Source organism: Lissotriton helveticus, chromosome 6, assembly GCF_964261635.1.
Source record: "Lissotriton helveticus chromosome 6, aLisHel1.1, whole genome shotgun sequence".
Classification (NCBI taxonomy): Eukaryota; Metazoa; Chordata; class Amphibia; order Caudata; family Salamandridae; genus Lissotriton; species Lissotriton helveticus.
The window spans coordinates 1,038,919,905-1,038,935,492 of record NC_136067.1 but is presented as its reverse complement, the minus strand read 5'-3'; the positions used below and the strand labels follow the sequence as shown (position 1 = coordinate 1,038,935,492).

The 15,588-nt window shown below is 43.7% G+C and overlaps 1 protein-coding gene across 1 annotated transcript; it reads right to left on the bottom strand.

Moving 5' to 3' along the window:
• Positions 1-10,320: 10,320 nt before the first annotated feature.
• Positions 10,321-15,178, bottom strand: TCF21 (transcription factor 21). Its single transcript, XM_078646929.1, has 2 exons — positions 14,716-15,178; positions 10,321-10,812 (listed from the first exon to the last, which is right to left on the bottom strand). The coding sequence occupies exons 1-2, from the start codon at positions 15,112-15,114 to the stop codon at positions 10,723-10,725; spliced, it is 489 nt and encodes a 162-aa protein (XP_078503055.1). The 5' UTR covers positions 15,115-15,178; the 3' UTR covers positions 10,321-10,722.
• Positions 15,179-15,588: the final 410 nt, after the last annotated feature.

Genomic DNA, 15,588 nt, shown 5'->3' with positions numbered 1-15,588 from the left:
GAAAATAATGGTTTTCAAAATGTGCTGCCTTATTCACAAGTGGCTAACAGAGAAAGGTTCAATGTACCTCGTCCAGAAACGTAAATGTTACTCTCCAGTTAGAACTTTCAGATCCTGCGACTAAGCCGTGCTCACTGTCGCTCGCATCAGAAAGGCTAGAGCAGGGGACATGTATTTTTCTTATTTGTCCCCCTCTTACTGGAATGATCTGCCTTATGACATTCATATGTGCTTAGATCTTTGCAAATATCGAAAGATGCTCAAGACAGTGATTTTCTAACTCTGAGTCTTTCACGTCAGTCTTTTTGCTTCAGCAACAAGATACCCCCCAGTGTGATGCTTGTGCGATATTAAATCATAGTAATATAACATAACAAGTAGCTTGGTGTTTAATTTTCTTTCTCTGATTTCAAAGTGAGAGAATTTATGTGACAATCCTGCTGAGTACCCATATGAGACAATATCATATAGGATTTGATTTTTTACAAGCACACAACAAAAATTAACTATAATGATGATTCAGAAGATATCAGAATTAGGAAAGTACAAATGAAGCACATTTTTGTGTAATCCTGGAGTGTGGTGAAAATACATTTTGAATATGGTCAAAACACATCAATACACTAGGTGATAACATTTCCACGTTACTGTTTGTGTGCAGTAAAACTGTATGTCATTGCAAATGTAATGGTCATGTTAATTAAAAATGTGCTGTCTTTAAAGGCAGAGCACTACCTCGCCATGCATACCCCACACTACTTCACTCCACTTTACACCACGTCATGCTACAAGACTCTACTGCACTCTATACCCTTCCAATTCAATCTACCCGACGCCACTCAAGTCCACCTCAATCCACTGCAATATAACCCACTCCACTCAATGCCACTCCACTGAAATCTATCACAATCTACCCCACTCCACTCCAATCTAATCCAGTCTAACCCAATCCACCCCTCCACCCCACTCCAATCTACCTAACCACAATCCATCCCACCTCAATCTACACCAGTCCACTCTACCCCACTCTACCCCAATCTACCCCATTCTACCCACTCTCCTCCACTCCATCCCACTCTACACCAATCTATACCACTCCACCCTACTCCATCCCAATCTACTCCACTCCAACCCTCTCCAATGTTCCCCAATCCACTCAATGAAACCCATTCCCACCTACTCCAATCTATCCCAATCAACTGCTTTCCACTCAAATCTACCCCACAGCAATGCCCCACTCACATCTACTTCTCCCCAATCTACCCCACTCCACTCCAATCTACCCCTATTCACCCAACTTCAAGCTACCCCAATTCAGACCACGCCACCCCAATCTAACCCACTCCACGCTACCCCACTCCAATCCATTCTACCCCACTCCACTACAAACTAACCAACTCCACTCCATTCTACCCTACTCACCTCAGTCTACCCCACTACAAATTGCTCTAAGTGCCACTTTTCTAGTCTTTCCAACTCCACTCGATTCCACTCTACCCCACTCACCTCAGTCTACCCCACTCTAATCTACTCCACTCCACCCCATCTACCCCATTCCTGTTTACCCCATTCAACTCCACTCCTATCTACCCAACTCCGACCCGATCTACCCCACTCCAAGCCACTCAATATACTCCTCTCCACCCCAATCTAATCTACCACACTCCACTCTACCCAAAACTACCCCACTCCACTTTGCTCCAATCAACCACACTCCATTCAAATCTAACCCACTCCACGCCAATCCACCCCACCCACTCCAACCATCTCATGTGACTATGCATGAATGTGCTTTAGTAGCAGGCTATATAGTAGCATTTGCATACAGAGACGCAATACAACACGACGCCCCCCACTCGCCTCCCCAGCATGTGATAAGGGTCCCCGAGGCTCCTGTATCTTAGAGATATTCATTGGCATCAGGGAGGGACCATTGAAGGGTTGGGGGCCAACTGGGAAGTTGGAAAGGGGCTCCCAGCTGGGGCCTGTATTATGTCCCTGTTTGCCTGCTTATGTGTTTGTAGTAAGTTTCTTTCGGTCTGTAAATGTGTGCAATGACTGAACGAACGTGCCTGTGGGCACATTAGTGTTGGTGCATATGGAGGTGTGTATGAATCTGTTTGTGTGTACTCACGTAGGTGTTTCTATGTGCTTGCGAGTAACAATATTTGCGCGCATTTATTTGCGCGTGCGTTTTTACTGATGCGTATGATTGTGTAAATGTTCTAAGGGCAAAAGAGCTGGTGTGCTTAAATGTTAGTTTACACGGTTGCATGTATCCTTGTGTACAGTGTATATGCATGTTTGCGTACGTCCGCTTGTCTGTGTATTTTGTATGGATATATTTGCGTATATATATCAGGCCGCTGGGACGGCCGAAACGCGTCATGATGGCACACTGGTGAAATAAATCAAATTTGCACTAAGAAGGTCTGCCTCGTCATTGCTCATGCAGTTTTGGGAAGTTATAGTTAATGTCACGAGTTGAGGTGATATATACTCGTGTGCATCTCTTTTCCTTGGGTGAATTTGTGTATAACGGAGTCGGTGTGTGTTTAGGCGTGCACGTAGGTGCTCGTTTAGGAATTCGTAAATGTTCGTAGGCACTAACAGCCTGATTCATCAAGCCGAATTGCGCTTGCAAAGGGCCAGATTCTGAGAATCTGGCCCTTTGCGAGCGCAATTTTTGCATTTGGGATTCGTCATCCCAAATGCAAAAATCGGTAATTGCTAATTCGCTAAATTGCGAGGAATTACATTTAAGGAATCTCTATTTGAGATTCCTTAAATGCAATTCATCAACCATTTTTAAATTGCGAAAATGCAAATTTGGGCCGCTATTTACCGAGAGGTCAGACCGCTCGGTAAATAGCAAAAACTTAGAAAAATGCTTTTAAAAGCATTTTTCTAAGTTGCATGTTGCACACACACATGTCCCTTGGACATGTGTGTGCGCAACACCTGTTTCAATTTGCATTTCAGGGGTGCTACAGGGTGTCCTTTGGACACCCCTGGCACCCTTTCAATCGCTATCTTATTTGCGAGTAGCAAATTGCTAATCGCAAATAAGGAATACTACCCATTCAATCCTATGGGCCTTTTGGCCCATAGGAATGAATGGGGAGTTATTCCTTATTTGCGATTAGCAATTTGCTACTCGCAAATAAGGAATGTGTAGGAATTGCTATTTATTTATCAATTCCTACATGAATACCGTTTTGCGAGTCCTTAATAGCGATTCGCTATGATTCGCTATTATGGGCTCGCAAAACGGCCCGTTGATGAATAAGGCTGATTGTCTGTATGCACGTGCCTGTTTATTTGTGTTTGCATGTGAGCGTGGCGTTGTCCGTCTGCGTGGAACGTTTTGTGTGCGTTCCGACCTGTCTGAATGAATGATTGTGTACGCAGTGGGGGGGGGGGGGGGGGACAGGTGTATTGGCTTCTATTTTATGTCTGTGAGTAAGGGCCATATGTATCAAGCTAATTAGCATTCGCAAAGGCCGAAATTCTGCGATTTTCGGCCTTTGCGAATGCTAATTTGACAAATGGTATGTATCAAACATGTTTGATGCAAAATAAGGAATAGCAAAATTTGCAATTCCTTATTTTGCGATTGCACTTAAGGAATCGCAAATTTTGCGATTCCTTAAATGCAATGTATCAAACAAAAAATATTCAAAAAATGCCATTAAGGATTCGCAAATTACCACCAACTTCTAGTTGGTGGTAATTTGCGAATTCTTTTCAAAAAGCTTTTTTCCAAAAAACAAAAGGTGCAATATGACGCCCATACATGCCCTTAGGGCATGTATGTGCGCCATATGCCCCCAAATGTCTTTTTCAGGGGTGCAGCAGGGTGTTCTTGAGACACCCCTGCACCCTTGAAGAAATTCCTAATTTGTGATTAGTTAATTGCTAATCGCAAGTTGCACCTTCATTCCTATGGGCCTCCTGGCCCATAGAAATGAATGGGTAATTTGCGATTAGCAATTTGCTAATCGCAAATTAGGAATGGTAAAGAATCGCTATTTAATAGCGATTTTGTACATACATACCGTTTTGCGAATTCCAAATAGCGATTCCTTAAAATTCGCAAAACGGTAGTATGATACATATGGCCCTAAGTGCACTTTTTGTTTTTTTGTGTGCGTGTGTTTGTGTTTGAGCACGCGTGTTTGATACTCTAATGAGGACTTGTGTGTGTTGTTTGGAGTAGAAAGAGTCCATTTGTAAGTATTCTTTTCTAAATGCATAGCTCAGTAGCTTACTGGGACGTTGGTATTCGTGAGTGCAGTTATGGGAAATGTACAGGGGAACACATTACACAGACATCCCCTGCGTCTCTTTGTGCATCAACCACTTGTGTTTTAACTCACACTGTGCATCCTCGTTCCTCGTTGTTGAAGAGCCCATTTCCTACTCACAATACAGTGTGGTGCAGCTGCACTGAGCGGCGGGACGGCCTTTAACCTCTCTCATCCAACACGGGCCCTTGGGTGGATACAGTGCAGAGGCAAAGGGGGAGGAATGGATGAAAAGAATAAGAAACAAGAAAGGATTGACAGGTTGAAGAAAAAGAAACGAAAATAGAAGTTTAAAAAACGGTAGGTAGTTTTAGAAACGGATGCAAAGGAAGGGAACGCATAGGTGGAAGGTACGGGAAGGCAGTGGAAGGAAGGAGGAATTAAGGATAACAATGCGAAAGGGAGAAAACAGCGATTGGAAGAGCGCTGGAAGAGATTGAGAAGAAAGGAAGGAAGCAAGGCAGTAAAGGACAAGGCAGAGGTAAAGAGTGCGAAGGGAATTAAAGACGAATGAGCATGTGAAGAACATCTGGAAAAACGTAAAAGAGGGATACAGAAAAATCACACGTAAAGAAAAGCAAATACAGTCTGGCAGGCAAAAAAACAAAATCGGTTTTGGAAAAAAATTCTCTGTGAATTCTAGAAGAGGTGACTACCAAACAGAAAGCAAAGAAATTAAACGAAAACGGGGAATTAATAACGCTATAAAAATTGAGAAACAAAGACAAATAAAGAAAGAGACTGGTGCTATCACGAATAAGAAGCGAGAAAGGGGAGCAATAAAAAGAAAGCCTGGACTCAAGAGAAGATGGTGAAAGAGGTGGTAAGGAGGGACTAACCAACACGGTGAACCACGACATTCGCCACCACGCTAAGTTGAATGTGCCTTCATCAATTATTTATATGACAAGTTATCTTTTGGTATGCAAATTCATGTGTACGACGTGTTGACCTTGCCTTTTGGAGTCCTGGGAGGCAGTAAATGAGGCATAAAGGGCAGAGCAGGTTTTGCAAACCCATCTGTATATTGGGGGCTTTATCACCACAAGGCGGTAACGGAGACCACTGTTAGCACAACCCCCCCTTGTTTGTGCTGCACAATTATTTAGTAGCCCATTGGTCTGAGAAGTTGTCCCTTGAATTAGGTATGTGCAGGGGCACTGGAATTGTGAGATTTTGTAGCTGCGGCATTTCCCGCATAATTATGGACTTGTTGCATTTGGCACATATTCTATCATTTGCAAATTTTAAGAACAAAAAATTATTTCTATCTTAAACGAATCATAAGTTACTAACCACACAGTGGTTGAAGTGGAATGGAAGGCCGCTTGCAAAGGTTGACTGGTCATCTTTCAATTACCAATTGCTTATATTGGCGTAAAACTGTTAATAATTAAGGTGACATCATTGCCCAGACAGTAATGCCGTGTACAAAATATAAAATAATAAAGTAACAATATCACAAAATGTGCTCATTATACAGCATCATTTGCCTTTTTTGCAGCATTATTTAGTGAACTCTGTCACATAATGTGGCCCGCTTCTGCCAAATAATTCCAATGGCTCTCGAAGTGTGGCCATGGGCACAAGAGGATCAGTACTCAAAAGCTAGGTTAATGTAGTCTCTCAGTGATTTATTTTTGTTTAAATTGTCTGCGATCTTTACAGCTAGATGTACACTCTTTCTCCTTAAATTTGGTGATGCTCTAACAGCTACAAACACCCGACCACAACTCATCTGATTCTAAAAATACATATTATACACAACGCTGCACAGTGAGCTATTGACTCTACCTCAGTCATGCACTAGAGCTTCATTTATAAGCAGAAGTGAGTGTTATCAACACAAAATAAACTTCACACAGTTTTTGCCATGTGGGCCACTGCCTCCTTTAGTCTAAGCTAGTTTTGAGCAATATATTTATGGGTAGATAAACCCAGTGCTTGTATGTTCACAGACCTTGTGAATCAATTGACCTGCAACCAGGCAGGGGCTTTGTACAATGTGCAAAATCCGGTTTACGATTATGTAACAGGCCAATTGCAACTCTTGCTTTTTCAAGTACATGAGGAGGTGTGAAATGAGACCCTCCCCCCTTCCTATTGGTGATTTTGAATGAGATGCGTCAATGGTTTGTGATTGCAATTGTGTTTGAAAACAATTAATCATTTACTGATCCCAGAGTTGTGACAGTGGTTTAGCACCAGTCCCTGTTGGACAGCTTCACAATTAGAAATACTGCTCTCAGAAGAGCAGGACCACTGCCCGTGCATTGCATATCCCCTACTAATGTCTTTTCAAACAGGATTTATTTTTTCCCTTTCTGTTGGACATAGGGTACTTTATAAAATTGGCCTCTTCTCTGAGAGAGTAAACACAGGGATGGGAATATGCCATCCCTTGCAGGCATCCATCTCTGCCTTCGCAGCCAATCATAGCTGGTCGTAAAACGTGACCTGTCCAATTAGTATTCCTTAGGCAGGTCTTTTATTCGAATCCCCAGGAAAGGAAACTTGCAATTTGCAGTTGGTACAGATTATGGAACATGAATTACATTCACATTTGCAATACATTCTTGGTGCAAAATGCACTCCCCTGATTTGCGAGTGGAAATAGAACATGTGGCCTTTATTTTTTAATCAGATCACTGGGGGGAAAAGTCTTGATTGGGCTATTTTTCTACATTAGCCTGAATTTGCACAATAGTCAAACGTTATGTCACTGGTCTCACGAACTGCAAGGCTGAACAAATTGGCCCGTTGCAAAAAATAACGGGCCAACTTCAGCTGTTGATTTCTGTATTTAGTCACTGAGAAGTCAGTTTTGCTCAGATTGTATAAAGATCCCCCAATTAACAGATAATTCAAACAGTGTGGAAAAAATGAAAAATTCAATGGTTACTATTGATGCAAATTCATGTTTGGATGACAAATGCTCTTCTTATAAAAGCAGTTATTTCACGAGAATGAGTATAGTTTAGAGGAATCCCAAACACACCGCATCACTATTTAAGGACAGATATATCAATTTAAAAATGATCCCTAATGAGAAAGGTATGTAATAAAAATGTACCGGACAGCATCATTTGAACTCTAAAAATAAAAGATGCTATTGGAAAGTGGAGCCTCACAAGAGAAAAACTGAATAGAAGAGTTGCAAACCTGATTAATCTAGCCAAACCTATTATTACAAGGAGTGTGTATATGCAGAGTGGCCTACTATTCTTTGTTAGAGGCCAACAAACACCAATTGCCCAGAACTAAAAAATGAACCTCTCTGCTAACATTAAGAGAAGCCCTTAAGACTTAACTTTTTCAAATACAGTTTATTTCAATAAACATGCATTTCTCTTTATATTTGTTATTACTTTAGGCGCCTAGATGATATTTTATGGAGTGCATTGAATACACATATTAAATAAATGTAAACGATTAGACTTGTTTTCTGTTGAGTCAAGTGTAACATTTTACACACTTTACACAAAATGTTTCACTCTGGAACGTACATTGACAATAGTAATAAAATGGAGTCCATGTACTTCCAGGAAAGGCAGAACTATACATTTTTGTTAAATAACAATTTGTATAAAACATATACATATAGCTTCTTCTTTTTTTAAAACGATATATGTTATTGTTTTATCATGGTAGGTTAATATGTTAGAAAAACTAGATAAATAATGCCACTGTGTGACTTATTCGCTTATAATGGATTATCTTGCTGGTTTGTATTTCATGGCAGCATAAATCGATCTTCCTCTCTGCATATATCAAGAGGTCGTGATCATAATCTAATAAGGACTTGGGTGTGCAAATTGTTTTAGCACTAGAAAAACTAGCGCAATTTGCATCCACGCCTTACTCATTGTATAGGTTTTTAACAGGAGACCCCGACCCGCAGATCTCTCTGGGTGTGTGGGGGATGCACTGAACTATGCTCAAATCCGTAGCTAGTTATAGCATTGGCGACGAGAGCTATTAGGCAGAACCTGGCGACTTTATCCTAATTTCAAACTAGTTAAGTTCAGATGTATACGTATCTTCGGGAAGGCACTAACTCTGACTTTCACTGACGCAACCATGTGTAACAGGAAGACGGTGACGTCTTAAAAACTACGTCTGACGTACATGGGGATTTCATCCCTCGTCTCTCCTTCGCTCTGTGTGGTGAAGCCGTTCAACTCTCAACTTTTTGTTGTGTAAACTGTGGCCTCGTCGTGTTTTTATATTTGAGGCCAATTTATGTTTAGAACATTTCTTACAGAGATACTGCGGTGGGAGAGAGGGGTCACAAGTTCATGCGTTAAATGCCCTGGCAAGGTTGTGCACCGGGGCTCCACCAAAGCAAACAAACAAAAAAGAATTACAGTTGGGGAAATACAAGCGTGATAAGTCGAAGCGCGATCTAACTCGATTTTCATCCTTTCTGAACTGAAACAGCCTTTAATGTTATTTACATATGCGTTAAGCCGGTTCTGTGCTTAAAACAGGCTTAAACATATCAACTTTGATTTTATAAAAATCCATGCATATTTATTTTTCAGCGACAACTTTTTAAGCAATATGTATCTGGACATCGCCCCCCTGTGCCACACACACATGTATCGACGTGGGCCCATGGAAAAAGGGAGTGCCGTGGAGCAATTCTGACATGTAAGGCTTGGATGAGCAGCATAAATACCCGGAGACATCCTGTAAACAGTGCGGTCATAACCCCGGAACATTAAACAGCGAAGCTGGGCCTGCTGCATCAGCTGAGTCTGGGCTGGGAACGGGGGCGCAGGGCCCTGGGTGCGCTTATCTCCCTCCCTGCCTCTCTCTGTTTATTCCAGGGTAATCTCTCCTGCTCTGCTCCCCCACCCCCGCCCTCTACCAATCGGCAGCCTTAGACGAACACCTCAGGCTGCTCCACTTGGCAAGTCTCTAAGAACCCACAAACTAAGCACATATGAGAACGGAGATATAACAAACATCACAGTGTTAGATCGGTGATACCAGGGTGAACTGTAAACCTGTTTAGCAGTGCCGCTGGCATTTGTGGGCCTTGGTATCTCCGCATGGTGCCATGTTCCACAGACGTCCTCAGAATGTTTTGGCTAAAGAGCCACAAGCGCGAATTCGGCAGTAGACCACCCTGTCTGACTCAAACGTCTCCTCGACAATCTTTGGTCGGTTAAACCGCACTCCTACCTCTCAGGATCACAGCAGACCTTACAACCCAACCGACTTTCTTTGGGGTCGTTGGTCTATTGATACATGTGAATGCAGGTCATTTAAAAATAATTCACGGTTTATATACCGTTATGTGAAGAAAAATGCCCGCCTTTCGCCCGGTACGTTTCTTAAATTGAGGCTAGTGGATGGAGAAAAACCTCCCAACTCACTCACAGCGATGGTGAAACTGAGAGGGAAAGCCTCGTGCTGCGAGTCTCAAAAAGCTGCAGTGCTATCTCAGTGAGTGCTATACCAATGGGCGTGACTCTCACGCCTTAAAGTGCCATCACGCTGATTAGCCGTGAGTGTCACACTAGCACTCTCAATAATTGGCCATCTGGAACCGCAGCTCATGAACTTAGCGAGTGTCCCTTTAAATAATACTATTGGAATTCACGAACCTTGTTTAGGTATAATATTTTTGGGGATGTAACACTTCACGTTTGCTCTCCCTCACATTTCCCTCATAGAACCATTCCAGGTGGGTCAATGTTCCACTGAAGTCATCAACATGTCACGTTTCAAAACCAAATGTGGTAGTTTCCGCAGCAGAACCAATGTCTAAATCACAGAAGTAGTCTGGTCAAATGACAAACATATCCCACGTCATCTGCATTAAACACCTACTCCTTCCACAATCTCGGCCAGGCCTCCCCCATACTGCAGGCTACTTGATTTGTCATTTGTCCTCCTCCCTCCCCCCCCCCCCCCCCCCCCGCGTGCATTGGGCTTAGGCCTTACACAGCCCGTCATATTTTGATTAACAAGGTGGCCCCCTGAGAACATAGAAATAACCATCTCATTGTAAAAATGTAATTTATTCAGTAAAATAACTTGTTCGAGGAAAAAATATATATATATATTTATAGATCTTTGTTGTGCATTTATTTACAACTGTGACTATCAAAGTCAACTCTATTCCTAGGCATCCACACTTGACTCGCGCGGGACTGTACATTTAAGAGCAAGGCGCTGCGAAGCTCTCGAGCCAGCGAGGCTAACGCAGCAAAGGCGGCGCTTAAATATCCGTAGGTCTCTAGGCACATTGTCACTTCCCTCGTGTACAGGTGGCCTCCTTGCGGTGCGAGCGGATCCTGTCGCCGCGGAGTGCCTGTGACACACTGGACGCGGTTTGCCCAAGCTCCGAGGAGAGTCTGCGGGCTAGTGCTTTTTTGGCGGGAAAGAAACGAGGCAGGACGGGTCAGGAGGCCGTGGGTCCACAGAGGCGGCTGCTGCTCCCCATTTCTTTCAGGTCGCTCTCCGGCTTGCCAGCCACCATGAAGGGCCAAGTCTAAGGGGAAAACAGAAAGAAAATATGAGCGTTGACAGGAAAGCCTGACGTTCAGCGTGAGAGTCACACATTTGAAGTAGTCGAGAACTGAGCATATGTTTAGCACCTTTGAGAAAGAATTACAACACGACTGATTCTCACACAGTGGATGGAGCACAGTTTCATAAACTGAGTGTACCACGTATACCTTACACGGCATTCTCCACACAATAAAGCAAGCGTCACATCCTGGGGCACATTTCAATAACGTATCGCGAGTCTCACATAAGCCATGTGGGCGGCCCCTAATCGTGTCTTTGAAGAGCCTCACACTTAACAATCTTATTCCAGTTCACCAATTACAAGTGTGAGATTTTTTTTTACTGGGCCCAAATGATGCAAAACTACGTTATGGACAACAATTGAAGTGCTACAGCACGTTTTCTTTTGCTAATTTTCATGACGGGGCAAGTGTGTAGCGCTGCGTTACACAATTTTCTGGCCTCCTAGCACTATATTTAAAGCGCTTCGACGCCTCGTCAGGGGTAGTAAGCGCTATACAAATGCTATTACAATATCATACAATATGTAGAAAATCAACCCCGTTGCGTCTTATTACTGGTGTAAATTGGTTTTTATTAGTAGTTTAATTCTAGAAATCCCTTTGTTTTTTTCGCTAGCTCACATAGTCAATGTTTAAAACCATTTACTACATCCTCGTCCGGTGCAAACCGTTAACAACAGTTAACTGGCACACAAAGTTATATTTCCCAGAGTCTGGGTTGATAGGCAAAGTCTGGCGTTCCCACGGTCTGCGCAGCAACACTTTAAAAGAACAGCAGACGTTTCTGTCTGAGAAAGAAGAACCGCTTGTCCTTTCCCGTACAGGGATGCACAATGGCAGTCCCATGTTTACTTCTGGGAAGCTTAGTCTCTCCTCTTAGATATACTGTGCGGTACCCGGCTGCGGTGATTGGCTGCAGTGTAACCTCGCAGAGCCAGGCCTGGTGGCATCCCACATGTACAATGGACGGTTTACAAGAGGATACAATTAACAGAGAGTCGTACAGCACAGACAGATAACACCCGCCCAGAGGCCTGGAGAGCATCATGCGGCGCTGTCACTGCAAGCCCCGGTCTACAGGAAGATACGTTAAAAAACAGGGCCATTCTACTACACTTTACAGACTATATCAACAAAAGGTGTAATAGAGAATGAAATACAAAGCGGGGGGCGATAAACAGCACTGGACACTATTGCAAACAAATCAAAGTGGAAAGCAGCTACGAGATGCGAATTGAAGCAGGCGGACACACCAGCGGGATGTTGTTTAAGAGCCAAACTGAGAAACAACAAAACAATCTTAAACATTCACAAATCATATACATACGGGTAAATGGACGCCCGTTGTTGACGATCTCCGATAAAGTCGGCCAATTTAAAACAGTGCAATTAATTGAAGTGTTGACAACAAAGATGGCCATCAGACATGTATTTTTGATGTAGCGCTTCGTGCCGCTATTACTACAGGCGTCAAAAACACACATACCAAATTAATGGTATTCAATATACCTAATTCCGAAGGACGAGTTGCTAGGATAGGATCTTGTGGCTTGCTCACTGTACTGTATTAGCGGCGAGCGTTCAAATCACTGAGCTCTACTTCCGGCCACACACTTGACAGGTCAGATGGCCAGGCGTTGAAACGATGTGATATACAAACAGCTATTTGAAATAGTAATTTTCTTTTACATAGCACTTACTACCCCTGACGAGATGTAGAAAGCGCCTCCACTGTGTTATAGATTGGTTCCTTGTGGAGGTTGGTATTTTACACAAAGTAAAATGTTTTCTGCTGCTGAAATGATACATTATTTGTGGATGAGGTTTACTTAATGCTATTGCGTTCCTGGGGAAATTATTTTAAAAAAGCAACGCATTCTACAAAGACTGTTGCTTCAGTATAATTGAATAATCATTGCACCTTGTTTAATTTATTGATTAACCACTCTACGGGTTTCACAGTTTTTTTTATATAATCACATAGCTATTACAGTTTATACTGTGGGATTATTACACATATTATTGGAAAGGGAACATAATTGAGCAGTGCTTCGTTTGCACTGAATGCAAACTATGTTCGAAAGGGCGATCGACTTAATAACACAAAACTGGAAGTGTTCTACGATTGTAATATTCTGATGAATGTGGAAGTTGCCGTTTATGAATCGGAATATGTAAATGGGTAGCGGCATGATAGTAATTTATTTTAAATTAGCGCGATAAAACGAATTTATATCTATGTAAGGAAGTCCGAATGTAAATAAGAACGACGTGAGTTAAAACCACGTGCAGAAAAAAGATACATTTGTGCGCGGGGATGGACAGAAGACAGTGGATCTCTGGATCCCCTCTCGGAGGCACTTCAAAAGTGTATATTATCTGGATAAATGGGCAGCAGCGTGAAAGTGATTTATTTTATATGCGTTTATCGAACTATCACTCCAATCTAATTAGTCCTATATATACGCGGCATATACAGCCTAGGCGGCACACCTATGTATTCTGAAATAACCTATATCGCCCTGTGGCTGGAATATATATAAAACATTTAACAGCTGCGGGGGGGTCCACCAAACCCCCTTCAGAGCACAGCTGTATCTAAAGATTTAAGAGCAAGGTAGGTCTTACTCATAGAACGCAATGATACATGACACGGACACCAACATGGAACTCCCCTGACATATATCGTGCGCGCGCAGCTTATTGGTGAGTACTCGGGAGAGTGAGCTGCCAGCTTGTCACAGAGAACGGATTTAGTGGAGATAGGTGCCAACCCGTAGGTGGCATGGCCTCTCCCTACCATGGTAGTACTCGAAAACACAGTTAAGCTGCCATGCTACATTATAACTGGATTATCGTTATGTTATAATTACCTCGATAGGTCATAACCTACTAAGCAACAGAGATGCCTCACATATATACATGCATATGAATGTCGAAATCCATCGTTCTCGCATATGCTCATTCACGCGCGTGTTTACATAAATGAATATCCACTTTGCCCTCAAGTATATAAAAACATGTTTTCCAAATTACACATATATACATCCCAACTGGTCTGCTCCTTCACAAAAATGCACAATTACCAGAAAACTGTGCTGAACCTCAGCCCAACGACCACAATCAAACACAACCCGAGAAAAAAAAAAAGAACATTTATTCCACATAGATAAATCCACAGATGAAGAGTACAGACCTTAAGTACACAAGTTAAATACACACACACACAGTGTAGAGACAAATAGTACGTAGGAAACATAACTGTACACGCAGGCATAAAACGAATTTATCCACATTACAAAGGCAGACAAATACATATTACACTCTCCTATATATACGTAGGCAGAGTACATACACAAACGAACTCCAAAACAAAAACATGCATATAGAGAGTACACACAAGCACACAGCCTCACATACAGATATGCAGAACATACATACACACATAATCAACGTACTCAAACAAGCATAAACAGTTAACACAGAAAATATTTATACACTGACACATAAAAAAAAAATATAGAATGCGCTCATATATGCATAGAGTATACACAGAGAATACGAGCATCCATACACATTCAGATAAACATATGCAGAATAAGGATGTATATAAAGTACAAAGGCATACATTTAGAGCACACACACCACATATACAAAGTATATAAAGCAGATTTAGACAACCCACACAATACATACCACACACAGTTCAAGTACACAAACCTGCAAATACAGCACACAGAACGCATATACAAAGTACACAAACATGTATCTAGAGTGCACACAGTGAAGATACACAAACATGCACACAGAGGCTGAGAGCACACACGTCGTCCAGGCAGACAGGTGCCGCGGGGCCGTACCAGGTTGACGGGGTGGACGTAGCCGTGCTCGTACTTGTCGTTGGCCAGCACCTGGCGCAGGTGCGCGATGTAGCTAGAGGCCAGGCGCAGCGTGTCGAGCTTGGAGAGCTTGGTGTCGGGCGGCACCCAGGGCAGGGTGGTCTTGAGGCGCGAGAAGGCCTTGCTCAGCACGCGCATGCGCGCGCGCTCCCGCGCGTTGGCCGCGTTCCTCTGGCCCTGGCGGCCCTCGGGGCCCGCCGCGGGGCTGCGCTTGCCGCCCGCCTTCCTCCGGCGGCCCTTGCGAGGGGAGCCGCAGGGGGAGCCCTCGGCGCCGCTCTCGTTGGAGGTGCCGTCCATCTTCAGGGAGCTGCCCGAGCCCTCCGCGGGGTCCTCGGCGTCGCTCAGGGAGCCCGTGGACATGCTGCACCCGGTGCAGGGGAGGGTGGGCGAGGCTGGCAGCAGCGACGGACCCTCCGGCTCTGGAGACCGGACACACGGACAGACAGAGCTTTGGAGCCCGGAGCGGAGGCGGGAGTAGTCATTCTATCGGCGCTCAGGGGAGGAGCGCGGGGGCGGGGCCCGCCGAGAGGTGGGCGGGGCCTTGAAGGATGAAGGAGGATGAGCGACACAAGAGGACATCTAAGCCCAGGAGCGGATAGGAGTCTACGAGCTGAGGCTAAGAGGCCCAGGGCGTGGCCCGGATCACAGGGCGGAGCCTGGAGTACCAGTGCGATGGACACCTCGAAAGGGGCGGAGCTGGGGGGACCAGGGCTATCCGCAGGATCAAAGTAGGGATGCTATGAAAAGTAGCATAGGAACGGGTAGTATTTTATTTATTTATTAAGTCCATTTTTATAAAGCGCGGAAATTACCCGAAGGTGTCAGAGCGCTGTA